The 15,198-nt window shown below is 43.5% G+C and overlaps 1 protein-coding gene and 8 non-coding genes across 9 annotated transcripts; 3 read left to right on the top strand and 6 right to left on the bottom strand.

Annotated features, from left to right (window-relative positions):
• Nucleotides 1-271: 271 nt before the first annotated feature.
• Nucleotides 272-343, bottom strand: TRNAP-UGG (transfer RNA proline (anticodon UGG)). The gene has a single exon. It is a non-coding gene; the product is annotated as a tRNA-Pro (tRNA).
• A 1,220-nt stretch (nucleotides 344-1,563) lies between these two features.
• TRNAG-UCC (transfer RNA glycine (anticodon UCC)) lies at nucleotides 1,564-1,635 on the top strand. Its single transcript has one exon. It is a non-coding gene; the product is annotated as a tRNA-Gly (tRNA).
• Nucleotides 1,636-5,324: 3,689 nt separating this feature from the next.
• On the bottom strand, nucleotides 5,325-5,781 carry LOC148215233 (histone H3). The gene has a single exon (XM_088144078.1). The coding sequence runs from the start codon at nucleotides 5,779-5,781 to the stop codon at nucleotides 5,371-5,373; it is 411 nt and encodes a 136-aa protein (XP_088000204.1). The 3' UTR covers nucleotides 5,325-5,370.
• A 746-nt stretch (nucleotides 5,782-6,527) lies between these two features.
• Nucleotides 6,528-6,609, top strand: TRNAL-AAG (transfer RNA leucine (anticodon AAG)). The gene has a single exon. It is a non-coding gene; the product is annotated as a tRNA-Leu (tRNA).
• Nucleotides 6,610-10,233: 3,624 nt separating this feature from the next.
• Nucleotides 10,234-10,306, bottom strand: TRNAK-CUU (transfer RNA lysine (anticodon CUU)). The gene has a single exon. It is a non-coding gene; the product is annotated as a tRNA-Lys (tRNA).
• Nucleotides 10,307-12,649: 2,343 nt separating this feature from the next.
• TRNAK-UUU (transfer RNA lysine (anticodon UUU)) lies at nucleotides 12,650-12,722 on the bottom strand. Its single transcript has one exon. It is a non-coding gene; the product is annotated as a tRNA-Lys (tRNA).
• A 603-nt stretch (nucleotides 12,723-13,325) lies between these two features.
• On the bottom strand, nucleotides 13,326-13,397 carry TRNAD-GUC (transfer RNA aspartic acid (anticodon GUC)). The gene has a single exon. It is a non-coding gene; the product is annotated as a tRNA-Asp (tRNA).
• A 1,328-nt stretch (nucleotides 13,398-14,725) lies between these two features.
• On the bottom strand, nucleotides 14,726-14,807 carry TRNAS-AGA (transfer RNA serine (anticodon AGA)). The gene has a single exon. It is a non-coding gene; the product is annotated as a tRNA-Ser (tRNA).
• A 140-nt stretch (nucleotides 14,808-14,947) lies between these two features.
• Nucleotides 14,948-15,030, top strand: TRNAL-CAG (transfer RNA leucine (anticodon CAG)). Its single transcript has one exon. It is a non-coding gene; the product is annotated as a tRNA-Leu (tRNA).
• Nucleotides 15,031-15,198: the final 168 nt, after the last annotated feature.

Raw genomic sequence — 15,198 nt, forward strand, 5'->3', positions numbered from 1 at the left:
CCCTCCCCCCGGATCCTAGGACCATCATAATGCTCCCCCTCCCTCCCTATAAAAATTGATGTAACTTGCTCTCTCAAGATAGTAACTCCGGAAGATGCTTCGGATAGACCCCATTTCATTTTCCTCCGTTCGCTCTTCACGATAATCACTCAGCGCCAGTGAGCCCAACCGTCTCAAAAATCAACGCTTGGCCCCCTTTCCCGCCGCTCAGTGGGACTTTTTGCAAGGACATTGCCCCCTGTGACCCTCAATAGATCTCCACTCAAAAGGAGGGCTCGTCCGGGATTTGAACCCGGGACCTCTCGCACCCAAAGCGAGAATCATACCCCTAGACCAACGAGCCAGCTGTGAGGAAGTCTCCGCTTTGACACTTAAGCTGAAAGTCTCAGCCATGAAGTCTTTCTGGGCAGGAAGTAGCTGGTTTCAAGAGCCACGTTTGGTAAAAGGGTTTCGTTTCAGGTTTCTCAAAAGTTGCACCTCCTTCTGGTTTTCTTTGTTATTTGGGTCTCCTCGCTGGGAATAATTAGAAAAACACACAACGTCCCGCATATTACATCCCTTTAGATTTGATATATTACCCCGAAGGACATTTGGGTTCCCTTCATTTAAAATTAAAATGGCTCTGATTTTTTTTTTTTCCAAAGCAAGTCAAGGTTCTAGGAAAGTTTTTGGCATTCTTGAAGAATTTGTATTGCATGGAGGAATAAAAACAATAAAATGAAGCAGAGAGAGAGCCATTAAATCATGTTCAGTTTCATGCACAAGTGGTCTGCTGTCTTCTTCGGGTGTGTTTTTCCAAATTTCCAATCTAACCTGCAACCCTGGGATCTCCTGGTTGTGTCCTATCCATGTATCCAACCTGATCCAAGTTTGCTTCGCTTTTTCCAAGCTAAATCAAGGTCACTAGGTGTGAACAGGATGGATTAAAACAGTGTTTCTCAACCTCACCAACTTTAAGATGGGTGGACTCTAACACATCTGGCTGGGGATTCTGGGAGTTGAAGTGCACACATCTTAAAGTTGCTGAGGTTGAGAAACCCTGGATTAAAAAGCTAAGAAAAGGCAACTCTTGTTAAATAAGAGTGAAGCGTTTCATTTAAAGTTTTTTTTCCTTTGTTTTTCCATATTATGAAAGCTTTGGGGCTTATTTACTGTTCGCAAAAACAAGAAATAAAAAAATTATCTTTTCTTCACCTTTCTGAAGTTTCCAGTTCTAAGCCAATCATTTTTAAAAAATAGATTACTATGATTACAAACTTCTCAGTACTTCTCATTTACTACTATAAATACCGCCCTGTTACTTCAGCCACTACAGATCTAACCTGTTACCCCTTACAATCAGTTGTTCACTTCAACAAGGGAATTCAGTAAAGATAGATATGATTAACATATAATCGTAGCGATAGAAAAAGTAAATTGGCAGAGGACGTTAGTGACACGTCAAATCTTAGTTTTCAGAGCGAACAGCGCCCTCTGGTGCCTTAATAGCGCAATAGCATTTTATAATGCAAAATGCTTATAGTGCTGGATCTAAAGATGTTTTCCAAAAGCCCCATCCATGAAGCGTTGGTGGTATAGTGGTGAGCATAGCTGCCTTCCAAGCAGTTGACCCGGGTTCGATTCCCGGCCAACGCAATAAGCTTTTTCTTTTTCCTTTTTTTTCAAAAGGGCATTCCCACAGAGCCCATTTTGCATATTATTTTTTCAAGAGAGCAAGAGATGACATTATCCCAACCTGCTTGAGTAGCAAAGCATCAAAGATATAATTTACTAAAGTAAGGCACTGATTGCTCTAAACCAGTGTCTCTCAACCTTGGCCATTTTAAGATGTGTGGACTTCAACTCCCAGAATTCCTCAGCCAGCATACTAGGGTTACAATTCCTAATGTTAAAAAAAAAAAAAATCTTCTAAGTGTAATAAAGCCAGCGGGCTTGTTCTCCCTTTTACAAAGGCTACCAAGTCTGGGCTGTACATAAACACAAGATTGCAAACAATCTGTTGTAACCTTATTAGAGTTAAATATCTAGGATGAAAAAATCTGTACGACAAAGAGTTAACTTTGTTCTTTCATCTAGTAATGATTCAGATTTTATGTCTTTACACATTCATTTATTCATGATATATGCCACCAGCTTCAACCGCCCCTTGGCAGTTGACAATCATACAATCAATGCAATAAAACCCAAACATAATAAAATAGTAGTGTGCAATATAATACCTAGGTGCCAAATGCCCTGTGAAGGAGTTGTTTTCAGGGTCTTTCTAAACAATGCCAGCACAGGCACTGGTAGAAATTCAGCGTGGGGCCATTTTGACCTCTGGTGGGGGAAATTACAGAAAAACATTGTCTTTGGACCTCCGTACCTCCGTACACCTTAAGCTCCCCCACCCACCCGCTCAGGGAACATGACAGGTGGGATCCATCTGAGAAGGCAGCCCAGAAGCTCAGATACGGTAGGCTACTTATATATAGTTCAGCTTTCAAGTTGTGTAAGTAATACTATACGGAGGGAAATTATTGTTTTTATGGCTAGAGGGCTGGAACACATTATACGAAAATCACAGGCAGGCTCCTTAGCAAGGAAAATGTGAGCCACCTCAGATTTTGGCTGGTGCATCAGGTCAACCTGAACCAACTTAGCTTGGTCCCAGTGATCCACACTCTGATAACCACTGGTTTGGATTGTACTGTAATGCACTCTATTTGAAGCAGCTTTGGAGGTGATCCTGAAGCTAAAACTGGTGCAGAACTAAGTGTCAAACTGTTAAGTGGGGAGGCTAGATCAGATCAGATCCAGTTTCAGAAGAAATGCATTGGTTCCCTATAAGCTGCTGGTGCCAATTTAAGGTGAGGGCATGAATCTATAGAACCTAAAGAATTAGGACCCCGATCATTAAAAGACTACCTCTCCCAGCACTATCCAATCTGTACACTAAATTTAGTTGGTGAGATCCTGTTTGTGGTCCTACCAATGGCTTTGGAACACCCTGGCCAAGGATAAGACCTTCAGTGGAGTCCTTGATGCTCTCTGAGCTTGGTTGTTTCCTTGCAGACATTTCATTACCCAACTAGGTAAAAGCATCAGTGCCAGTGAGTGTGGGGTTTGCTCCCTGTTTACATACAGGAGCTTGTCCTGCCAGTTTTGGTGGGGGTGTGATTTTTTCCTTGATAGTTCCTTGATGAGGATATTGTTTTCCGCTTGATTGTTTGTCTGGTGTTAATCCCTGCTTATCTTGGTGTTGGCTGCTGGAGAGGATGTGTTCTGTTCTTTGTTTCCTTCTTAGCTTTTTTATTCTCTCTTTTGAATGATGTGTAAATGTGGTTTATCTCTATGTGTCTAAGGCCTTCCTTGGAGCTTAATATAGAACGGCCTCCCAAGGTCAGCTTGGCTGGCCTTCATGCTATCTTCTTTTAAACTAAAGACAAACCATTGGAGGATGAACAATCTACTAAAGGACCAAGTGGCCTTTTAGAATATCCTACGAGGGGGGGAAGTTAACTTTGTATTATTTTCGAAGTGTACGTTGATGGCACGCCATAGATTGTGATGGACTACAAGCAAGGTGTCTGCCTTCAGCCGCAAAAATTTTGTGAGTGCCTGTGGGGTTGGAATGCTTTCTCCTCCCAACCTACCTCACAGGGTTCTTGCTGTGCGGATAAAATGAAGAGAGATCTGCATGCAAGCTTTCTTGAAGTCTTGGTAAAATGTAGGAGGAGGAGGACTAAAAGAAAAAGAGAAGGAAGAAGAGTCAGTTGTTGGCAGGAAGAAGCCCATTTGAACAAAGATATACACAAAGGAGCTTTTACTAACACTTTGGGTGTGCTCTGTTGTCTTTAGTACTTACACCCTTCTCTCGTAACATACGTACAATTGCAGATTATGCCTGGAAACAAATCACTGTAATGACCTGAACAATCCTATTTAAGCCCAAAGTGAAGGATAGATCATAATATATGTGGGTGTATAGACACAACCCCTCTACTTTCCTTGTTTTGATTCTTAGAGAAACCAACTTTCCAAAAAGCATGGGCCAGTCCACTATCACACACAGTCCCAGGATTAGTAATAGAGAAGTGAAACAGACAATACTTCGGTACCACTTAAGTTTGAAAAGCCAGTTGCCTAAGAATCATAAAATGTAAGGGCTGAAAGGGATCCTAAAGATCATTTAGTCCACCCACCTCAGGAATCCATACAGGATCCCCGACACTGACCATGCAGCCTCTGTGGTTTGAACATTTGAAAGTACTACATAAATGTTACTGCTGAAGGGCATTATTTTGATACACAATTTTATATTCTATATATACACAATTTTATATATTTATATGCTTCACATAATGTATAACCATACCTGTAACAGTGCACTCTATTTTATTTCTAAAGGGTTAACTTGCTTTTGTTTTGTAAAGAGCACTGGTTTCTTCCCCCCCCCCCCTATCTCTTTGCTGAATGCCCGATTGTCTTCGAATAAACAATTAACAAGCTCAATGTTGTACCAAGCTTTTTGCAACAGTTGTGAGGCCCTACATTCTAGAGAAAGATAAGAAGAATCTGGTATGCCATTCCCTTGGTAACCAGAAGAAAAAGTTACATTTAAGTTTACCTTCCTAAGAACCACCTTTCACTTGCTCAGACCGTCCCAAAAATCCCTTGTATGGGTATGAGGGGATGTACTATCTGATTACAGATGTAAATGTCTATAAAGCCTCTGATGTTTGTTTTGTGAGGGGTGATTACATCAACATCTCTTGTTAATGTGTTGATTGGGGTCACCCAGCTGTGTCTTGATCAAAATACATCTGCTATTCATCAGAAGTCTCATCTCAAGTCTTCTTATTGGCTTTTTATTGAAACTTGGGAAATAAAAGTGCCATACACTACATAAATGTTAAAATGTTATTGGGCAGCTAGCCAACAGTGGACAAGTTAATTAAGATCATCCCGTCTACAGTGGGCACCCAAACAGTCTCCGCTGAAAAGACCCCCTTCTCTCCCCTGCACCCCATACGCCAAGCCCCCAAGAAAGTGGTGAAGACATCCGGCGCGTCCGGCCTGGCCAAGAACCGGGAAAGCAAGCGCGCTCGCATTAACCAAGAGCCCTTTAAAACCTACAAAATTAGGAAATTCAGCACCTTATGAACCAGCAAGTTCCCTTACCAGTCTCTGCCTCATTAAAAAGGGTCCCCTGGGAAAAGTAGCTCTAAGGGATCACTCAAAGCAGATTTTACCCCCTTTGCAGCGCGTCTAGGGCGATCCAAGGAGAGACACTCGAGCGAATTTCAGCTCTTTCCGCGGAGAAAAGTGAGACGGCTCTTAAAAGAGCCTTTGGGGTGTCGACCGGCCGGGGTCGGAGCTGGCGCGCCCTCACGCCCTCTCCCCGCGGATGCGGCGCGCCAGCTGGATGTCCTTGGGCATGATGGTGACGCGCTTGGCGTGGATGGCGCACAGGTTGGTGTCCTCGAAGAGCCCCACCAGGTACGCCTCGCTCGCCTCCTGCAGCGCCATCACGGCCGAGCTCTGGAAGCGCAGGTCGGTCTTGAAGTCCTGCGCGATCTCGCGCACCAGCCGCTGGAAGGGCAGCTTGCGGATCAGCAGCTCCGTCGACTTCTGGTAGCGGCGGATCTCCCGCAGGGCGACAGTCCCGGGCCGGTAGCGGTGCGGCTTCTTCACGCCCCCGGTGGCCGGCGCGCTCTTCCTGGCCGCCTTGGTGGCCAGCTGCTTGCGCGGAGCCTTCCCGCCGGTGGACTTGCGGGCCGTCTGCTTGGTGCGGGCCATCCTGTAGAGAACCGGAGCAGTGAGGGGTGGGCGCGCTTCCTGGGTATTTATACCCACGCGCTTTCTCCCCATTGGCTGGAGGGAACAAAAGCTCCTTTGTCTCTTTTCGAATTTGAATCTCGCGCCCAAGTCGTGACTCGCCTTCCTTTTCCTCCCCCCACCCTCCGCCCCGGCTTTGCTCTTGCGGATTTAATGGGTGCTTTTAATCGGAGTAGCTGTGTTATGAGCGCAACCAGGTTTCTTCTTGCTCCGCTTTAGCATTCTGATGTCCTGATCAGGAATCTTTATTAGCGGCGTTTTTTAAACATTTCAGGAAGTTTAAGATAGCTTTTTGGATAGTAAGCTGAGGCGGTCCTGGGGCTGACGCTTGGATGAGACACGAAAAGAAACCACGGGGCTCCAGACTCGATGAGAGTTGTTCAAACTCGGCAACTTTAAGATGTGTTGAACTTCAACTCCCAGGATTCCCCAGCCAGCCTAGATTAAGTCGAAAAATCATTCTGGAAGAAGGAACTGGCGAGCCGCTTGGCTGGTTAGCAAGAAAACTGCACGGACGTCAAGTCACCGGAGTCGAGATCCAGTACAGTAACAGGGTTTTTTCTCTGTAAAATGACTTATTTTGTTTACTTCGGTAACCTCCAGTTTGGACCGAAGCTGGATAAGGAGTAGAAGACAAGGATGAGAAAGGGGCGGGGGGGGGGGGGAACGGAATGTTGTTGTGGAGGTACAAACGTACTCGAAAATGTGGTAGCGTGGCCGAGCGGTCTAAGGCGCTGGATTAAGGCTCCAGTCTCTTCGGAGGCGTGGGTTCGAATCCCACCGCTGCCACAACGTTAAAATGCTTTGTTTTTAAAATTGCTTTTAAAAATGATTTGTTCGTGACAAACAGAGCCAAAGTTGAATGAATGCCATTCTCAATTTCTAATGAGTAATCATCTTGGACTTTAAGATTAGCAGTCCTTGGGACGTCAATGACAGAACTTGCCCGGCGTTGCTGTTAAAAATGGTCAGGGAAGGAAGGTCACTGGGTTCACCTGTCCCCACTTAGATCCCGTCTGGGCTGCCATATGTGGAGGGCAGCTGGATGGCACCCCTCGATGGCTGGATGGATTTTTGCAGCCCAGATGTTCCGGTTCTAATACTAGTACGGTACAGTATCTGCACTAATGTATAGCTTTTCCTAATCAGTATTTTAAAATTGGTGTCTATGCTTTTGGGGTGTCTGTTTTGTTTTAGATGTATCCGGGAAACTCATAAGATGCATCTCCTTACGATTACATTTTTTGTTTCTTTTGCCATGCGAACTAAGGCAACTGGAGCCTGTTAGTGCCTTCCTTCCTGGAACACTTCTTTACTCTCTGGAAATCACTGGTTACTAATTTGTGTGTATGTATGTGTGTGTGTGTGTGTGTGTGTATAAAATAATCCCCTCTCACCCCATGGGTGGTCTGTGCCTTCCTCAATCTCGGGTCCTCTACCAGAAGCCTGGCAGTTTGAGGTTCTGTGCAGTATCTTAGCTGTTCCTAGCAATTGATTGATTGATTGATTGATTTGATTTGATTTTTCTCCACCCATCTCCCCCTAATGGGGGACTCTGGGTGGCTCACATAATCCATTAAAACAATAAATATGTATAAAATTCCAAAAAACATAAAAACTATACCAAGCATTACCAAAAAAGAATTTGGACAGAGAGCTCGGATGTTGTTCCTGGGATCTGTTACAGCCACTCTCCCAGCTTAGGAGTCACAGCCCCAAGTGTTCCTGCCACCACTGGGACCACTTTGGCCTTTCCTTTCCACATCCTCTCTAGTTCCTCCTTCAGGCCCTAGTCCTTCTCTAGCTTCTCATACTTCTTCCCGATGTGGCTGTCACTTGGCAGTATGGATGGATATATGTAAAAACTCATGCTAATGCTCCTGCCTTCTATTTTCCCCACAGCAATCACGTGCAAGAAAAGGTTAATAAAATCCATCCATGCAACCAATAAATAATAAACCAGACTATTAAAACCTAGAGATAAACCCATAGCTGCCATCAAACAAGTTCAGATGCTCTTTTCAAGAGGACTTTTTTCAGGGTAGAGGCCCATCTATCTATCTGTCTGCAGCTTGATGTTATGCTTTGAGTTCCATATGAAGCACGATACAAGGATAAAAGCTTCTGTTTGGAACTGCTAGGGCAAAATGTGGAACAGATTGATGTACATGTATCTTAATTCTTTTTACATTTCTAGACCACCTTGCACTTAGTATAGAAATCTGCCCTAAAATACAACATAAAGCAATATAAAACATTAGAATAATGACTGAGATTTTTTTTTTTCAGTATTGAGGAATCAGCAAAAATCAGCAGCAAAACAATATTCATTTAAAATGTTTTTCTCCCACACCACATTGAGAAAGCAGAGTCGAACCTGATGACAAGGTGGACGGCACTGATTCCCACCTTCCAGCCTCATGCATAGAGTATCCATGTGATACTCCAGAAGCCAAGTTTCACTTGAGGGAGACTTTATCTTAAAATCCTTTAGGGTGAAAAGACTTCATGTAGCGCTAGAGAGATATTTATTTCTTTAGCCACCAAATCAAGACTCTGAGTGGGATGCAACTTATGAAAATTATAAAAGGAACAATAGGAATAAATCAAAATTGTAAATTAAAAGAAAACTAATAGCCACCTCTCCCCCAAGATGGACATCAATAAAGCACACCTACAGTTGAAGGCTCGGTGAAATAAAACTGTCTTTAAAGATCTAAAAATAATAAGGAACTGAGCTTTGTGAACCTCGACATGCTATTTCTTTTTTCATTCCTGCCTTCCTCTCTGTCTCTCCCTCCCTCTCCCTCTCCTTCCTTCAGCCTCCTGGGTAGTTATCACACACACTGAATTAAAATGTTAATTAATATGTATCCTACATAATGTTTCCAAAAACAACAGCTTGCCCATGAATAAGGGGAGGAATGTAAGAAAATATTTATTGAATTCTGCGCATTAAACCACCTTCTTTCAACAAAGGGATCTGTGTCACCTTCATTTTGATGCTTCATTCTGAGAATACCCAAAACTTGATATTCTCCTTATGGGGTGGGAGGGACCCTAGCTCCCATCATTCTAAAACAGCATACCGTTGCAGAACTTTAGGACTTATAGTACATAAAGCAACAGAATCAGTAACACTACTTTGGGAAATCTGTGTTCTTGCCCACATTTTGTATGGAAAGTCCATGTTTACGATAAAAGTAAAAACACATAGCACATGTACTATAGAGATTAGGAGAGAATTTGCATTGAGATAACTATAAAGCAGACACTTTTGGGAGGAGGCCAGTCAGAAGGTTGAAACAGGTCCAATGGGATTTTTCTAGATAAATGTATATAACAATACCAGTTTCAATCCTCTGCATTCTACTGTATCTCACTGGACTTATTCTTTAGTAGGCCTAGGATTAAACTGTTGAGAAGCCTCAGTACATACAATATAAAGGAAAATAGATCTAACCAAAAAAGAGGTTGCACCCTTTTTCTTTTCTTTCTTTTAGACAAGACCAGGACCATGCCCGGTTCCTCTCTTTGCCTAATCCCGTCAGACCCAAATTAACCCTCCCTGCCTCCAGACAAAGCCCCTGCAATCCCATCTCGTCCATAGAAACCCGGCTCACCCCCTTACGGCACAGCCCTGATAAGGGAATTGCAACATAGTAGCAGCGTGAGAAACCCCAACGTTCCATCATCAGTCGAAGACACGCCCCCGATTATCTCAACGTTCCATCTCCTTAACAATGGACCGAAAAGGCCGCTTTGCCTAACAATAGAAATACTGTACAGGTAATCCCAGATACACGGACAAGGTTATCTGCCTAGCTTCCCCAAAACTGGCCAGCAAAACAGATCCCTAGGATTTCCCGCCTAACAGCCCTCAACGTCTACAAGAAAAATCTTTGCTTTCCCATTGTTTGAGGTCCCTCTGTCTTACAAGAGTTGGCACCCAGCGGCTGTTGTAATACGGTAAAAAACGGTCGGAAAAAAACCCTAATAATTGTTATAATAAACAGCACTTTTCCTCCGCGTTGGGGTCAACTCTCAGGTCCTTTTTGCGACCTAGATTCCGTTACAGCCTGAGATGCACCGGCAGATCCCTTTACCAAATTATCATTAACCAACAGACGGTGCCCTCAGAGGTGCTTAAAACCCAAACCTAAAACAATATAAAATATATCTTATTTTTAAAAAAATTTAAAAATCAGCATACCTGCATAATTATATGTTCTATTTGTCTAATGTAACCAAGTTTGGGGAAAGCTTGTTTTAAGCCCAACGCTGCAACAGTGGATTTCCTACCGATTCTACCTTTTCTTTATTAAAAAGAAAGAAACCAAATGAAGCGGGTCGGAAGTGGAAACTTCCAAAACGCTGCTTATGGTTTTTGATGGACGGGGGGAAAAAAGATTGCGCCCAACGTGGGGCTCGAACCCACGACCCTGAGATTAAGAGTCTCATGCTCTACCGACTGAGCTAGCCGGGCTGTTGACGGCGCCTTTTGCCTTGATGCTATGAGTTGTCATTCTGCTTACAGAGAAGGAAAGTAAACACGGTAGGGGAAAAAAAACAACCGTTTGGCTCTTCCTAAACACCATGACTTGATTTCCCTCTATTAACAAAATGCAGGGCTGTGGGACGCCTCTGAACTCTGCATGATCCATAGCGTACCTTTATTCTGAAAGATGCTTTTCTCAACCGCGGATTTCCAACATGTGCGGCTGCTTTGCGTTGCACCTAAAAGGAAGACGAGCTTCCTTCCTTCCTTCCTTCCTTCCTTCCTTCCTTCCTTCCTCTTGTGTGCGTGTCTGTCTGTCTGTCTGTCTGTCTATCAATCATGTATCAGGTACAAAAGAAAACGGAGGAGGGGAAGGAAAGGAAGGGAAACATTCATAATACTCGAATTTTCTGGGCATGAAATTCTCACGACCCTACGGGGTTTACTTGCGAGTAGATCGTCTTTGCACTGGAACAGGTGGAGGGAGCCACCGTTGCATCCAGCCAGCAGAAGACAAGAGGGACGGCAAGCGCCGAATTCTTGCTCCCGAGCGGACGCCGGGCCACCCTGCGGGATCTCGGCGCTGTCATTTTTCCAGCCCTCCTAACTGTCTTCTCTCTTCCTTTCCTCCCGCACACTAAAACATGACGCTGAGGCTGGTTTGCACTAAACAACCACAATTAATGCACAACTGATTCACGGGCTCCCTGAAAAAAAGTGCTTCCCTATTGTAGCTTCATGCAGGATTTTTTTTTTTTTTATTCTTTTGGAAATTCTCAAGATCAAATTTTTCAACATGGACCACCGGGAAATTACTGCGTTTTCTATTGTACGGGCCTGATCACATCTGTACCGCATATCTTAATGACAGTGCGATGATTTATCTAACCCCATGGAGGTATGTGTCTGGGGAGATGTCAGCCCCACTAGGCAGACCAGACCAGGAAATCAAACTCCTGGGAAGGCTAAAACTACTTTTATTGAAATTGGCTATAATAACAGCATCTTGCAAGTCTGTTTGTGCTGGACCTCCTCCCCATTCTGATACGCCAGTGAATCTGCCTGGGCCGTTTCCAAATGTTACCTCATTGCTCTGGACTTTAAAAATGTTTCAGCCTCTTATCCGGAGAATGGTTCTTGCATATTTCTGTCTAGGACTCTAGGTCATCTTCTTTATTGTATACAGGGGTTGCAAAATTCTGTGTTATCATCCTCCAAACCTAAGGAGAAAATTTGTTGACAGCACCAGAACCATATTACAGAATCTGACCAGCTACAGGAAAGCCTTTGGTTAGCCTGCTTGATCATTCTGTCAACTAATTTTTATTATCTTTTAATTTCTTCCCCCCAAATACGCAGGTAAAAGAGTATAGAGAAAATGTGACATGTAATAAAAAAAGTATATAGGCAGATGGCCAACAAATTTCAAATAACCAACAAGTTTTATTTTATTTTTTTTCTAAATATACATTTCAAAGACTACAAAGAAAATGTGATACAGATAATAAAAAGGGACAAGCAATAAAATATGGAAGATTTTTTAAGAGGCCCTTCAAAGAAGAATTTAAGAATAGTCTGGCTGGATCAGGCCTGTTCCATCTTAATCCAGGATTTCGTTTCTCTCAATGGCCAACTGAACACTGCTTGGTACAAAGAGATGAAGGAAATGCATTCCTCTTCTGTCACTGTTCCCCTGCTTCTAGCTTGGAAATAACCTTTTATCTTCCAGACAGATAACCTGAGTACCTGTCCTGTCCTCCATGAATTTATCCAACCCCCATCTGAAGCCAACCGGGTCCATGACCATCACAAGTTTTCTATCTGCTTGGGACAGCTCTACAGGTCAACCCAGCTGGGCTCCAAAATGAATGCAAAACTATCCCTGGTGATTTTTATAAGTCTTTCTGCACATTTATTTATTTTTATTGAAATTGTATATCCTGCATTTTTACTGGCATGGAATAATCCCCAAAGCTAGGATTTCAAACTTTAGAAACTTGAAAAAACAGTTATTTAATTTTTAAAAAGAGCTCTGATTAAAAAAAGCAAAACAAAATGTGGCTCTCGGTCCTACTTAAACCAAATTCTGTTTCTATCCAAGGGAAGGCTTGCTTGTTCCCAAACTAGCTATACGCTTCACAGGTGAACTAAAGCCAATGGCCTTTTAAGAAGGCACAGGGGCGGCAGAAAAGGATGGTCCCAGGGCCAGAGTTAACTCACTGTACATCTGGCAAAGTGGGCATTCGAGAAATGGATCACTTGTTGGAAGGGGACGAGAAAAGGTGTACCAAGATAAGAATGCATGGAAACCGTTCAAAACAAAAGATCAGCCGCCTGAACAGGGACTTGAACCCTGGACCCTCAGATTAAAAGTCTGATGCTCTACCGACTGAGCTATCCAGGCCCTGAAAGCTGCTCTCTAAAGAGCTCCTGAAAGCCATCCTACAGTCTGCAAATTCTACTGAGCTTCTCCCTTTCAGGTGAAGATCTTGGTAGTCAAAGATGTAAAAAAGGCTCCTTATTAACCATTTCCACACATCCCATGACAGATGCATTTCCAGATATGGCTCAAATGTCTCCCTGTCTCTGCACATGATCATGATCATGATCATTTATTTATTTAAAAATCAATCAATCAATCAATCATCATCATCACCATGTTTTGAGGAGAGTCCACTCCTCCCCCATCAGTAAATACTTCTGAGTTAATCATTTCCCTTGGGCCGCTCTCCTCTGCAACGTGATCAATACCATTTCCTTTTTTAAGGCATGCTTTTGGACATCTGTAAGGCGCTTCTACTCCTGGAATTACAACGAAAGGGTTTTAAGTTAGCTGACGCTGCCAAGCAAATCTGAGCAAAACTTTACCGTAAAGTACCCTATCGAGGTACTTTAAATAAATATAAAAAATCACAATTTATCAGTTATCCAGTGCATTTTCCTGGTGTGCTGCTTTTCACCCCGCGGGCAGAAAGGGGTATTTAATCACGGAATCGAAAATTGAATCCTCCCCGTCGGGGAATCGAACCCCGGTCTCCCGCGTGACAGGCGGGGATACTTACCACTATACTAACGAGGAAGAGGCTGAAACCCCTCCCTTTTCAGCAGGGTAACAACAATCACATCCAAACAGTCGCTAGTCCACAAGAAAAACACAGTTCTCTAATGTTTGGAGCTATTTTGATGACCAAAGAAAAGCATTATTCTATTTTGAACTTTGGAATAATTTTTTTTAGGGCAACATGAAGATGAGGGAGACCCTTCCCCTTTATTTCAGGCAGGTCAATTGAGTGCTAGTATCAAATCCTAAATCCTGAGAGTGTTCACACTAGACTTGTTTCCTGGCTCCAGAATTAATCATATCCTGAATTTGTACAATATATTGACATCTCAGTGAGGGGCAACATCTTCTACGGGCTCAGAATCAAACAATGGCCAGGCTTGGTAAATCCCAAGAAATCCCATTTTGAGTCGAAAGAGACTTTACAAGGCCTCGAATCAGAAACTAACCCAACGGGCTGAGTTTGTGGAACATGCTAAGTCACTAAGCAAGAGCGTGAGCCAAACTTAGCATCTCGTGGGAATGCATCTGCTAGGTCCTTAAGTGACCTGTTGCGCAAACACTTTTATCATATCCAAAAGTTTCTTTTTCTAAAAAGAGATCCTTGCAGCTGGATAAAATATAAAGAGATTGACAATGTTTGCATTTTTCTTCACCCTCCTCTTTGCATATCGAGGACATTTTAAAGAAGACACAGTGTTTACAGGCTATGGTTGGAAGTAAAAGTCCACCGACCAGGAACTGAGCCCAAACAGAAGGCAGCTACGCCCACCACTACACCACTATCACCTTGCAAGAAAAAGTTTTCCAAATTCCTGGTAGAAGGAAAAATCCATTCACTCTAAACAAATTTATGATTGATTGATTGATGATGCTGTTTGGGAATGGTTCGCCTTATTCGGCCGATAAAGTGAGTTCTCAGCCCTTGTGGACGCCTGGAACAAGAATGGCCGTGAAAAGGCTACCTCTGACCATATGCAAACTGCACAGCTCGGGATCCCCGCCAGACACCAAAGTTTCCAAGCCGAGGGAGAAAACGTCTGGCAAAGAAAGCCCTCCAGATTGAATAAGATTTTTATGTCGACTTAAGTCAAGGCAAGTGGACTAAATATAGTTTATAGAGTATGGCACAATTAATGCAATTCAGATAACACCCTAAACCCAGCAGCGGTGTTCCTTCCAGGCAGAATTTAAAGAATTTAAAACCTCTATGTACGTACCTACCCACCCGCACACACGTACACACAGGCTCTTTCAAAAAAAGACGGCTTATAGCAACACAACCGACGAACAAGGCAGGTTCATTACAGGACTTTATATATTTTTGTAAGAGAAAAAAAACTCTTCGTAGTCGGCAGGATTCGAACCTGCGCGGGGAGACCCCAATGGATTTCTAGTCCATCGCCTTAACCACTCGGCCACGACTACCTGCGCTGCAGAAGGATCTACACGTTGTCCTTATGTTTTTTACTGTAGGGTGTGAACACAGCCCATTGCAGCGTTTGAAAAAAACCATGTTAAAAATAGACCATTACCAAAGACGTTGGGGGAAGCCGCATTATCGAGAAGTCAGGATGGCCGAGCGGTCTAAGGCGCTGCGTTCAGGTCGCAGTCTCCCCTGGAGGCGTGGGTTCGAATCCCACTCCTGACAGCGCTGTTTTATCACTGATACCCCATGAACGACCAAGCAGCTCCCTAATAATTCAACCATTTCTCGGAGTGCAAATTTCCTTTGCAAGGCTGGAGAATAAATTGCCTCAGGGGTACAGACTTTCCAGCATTCAGGGCCCTCACTGGGTAGGTCCAACTGACAAACTAC

This window comes from Python bivittatus, unplaced genomic scaffold (assembly GCF_059951505.1).
Source record: "Python bivittatus isolate LINGU-HERP-01145 unplaced genomic scaffold, Pbiv_v1 ctg000430_np1212, whole genome shotgun sequence".
In the NCBI taxonomy this organism is placed as follows: domain Eukaryota; kingdom Metazoa; phylum Chordata; class Lepidosauria; order Squamata; family Pythonidae; genus Python; species Python bivittatus.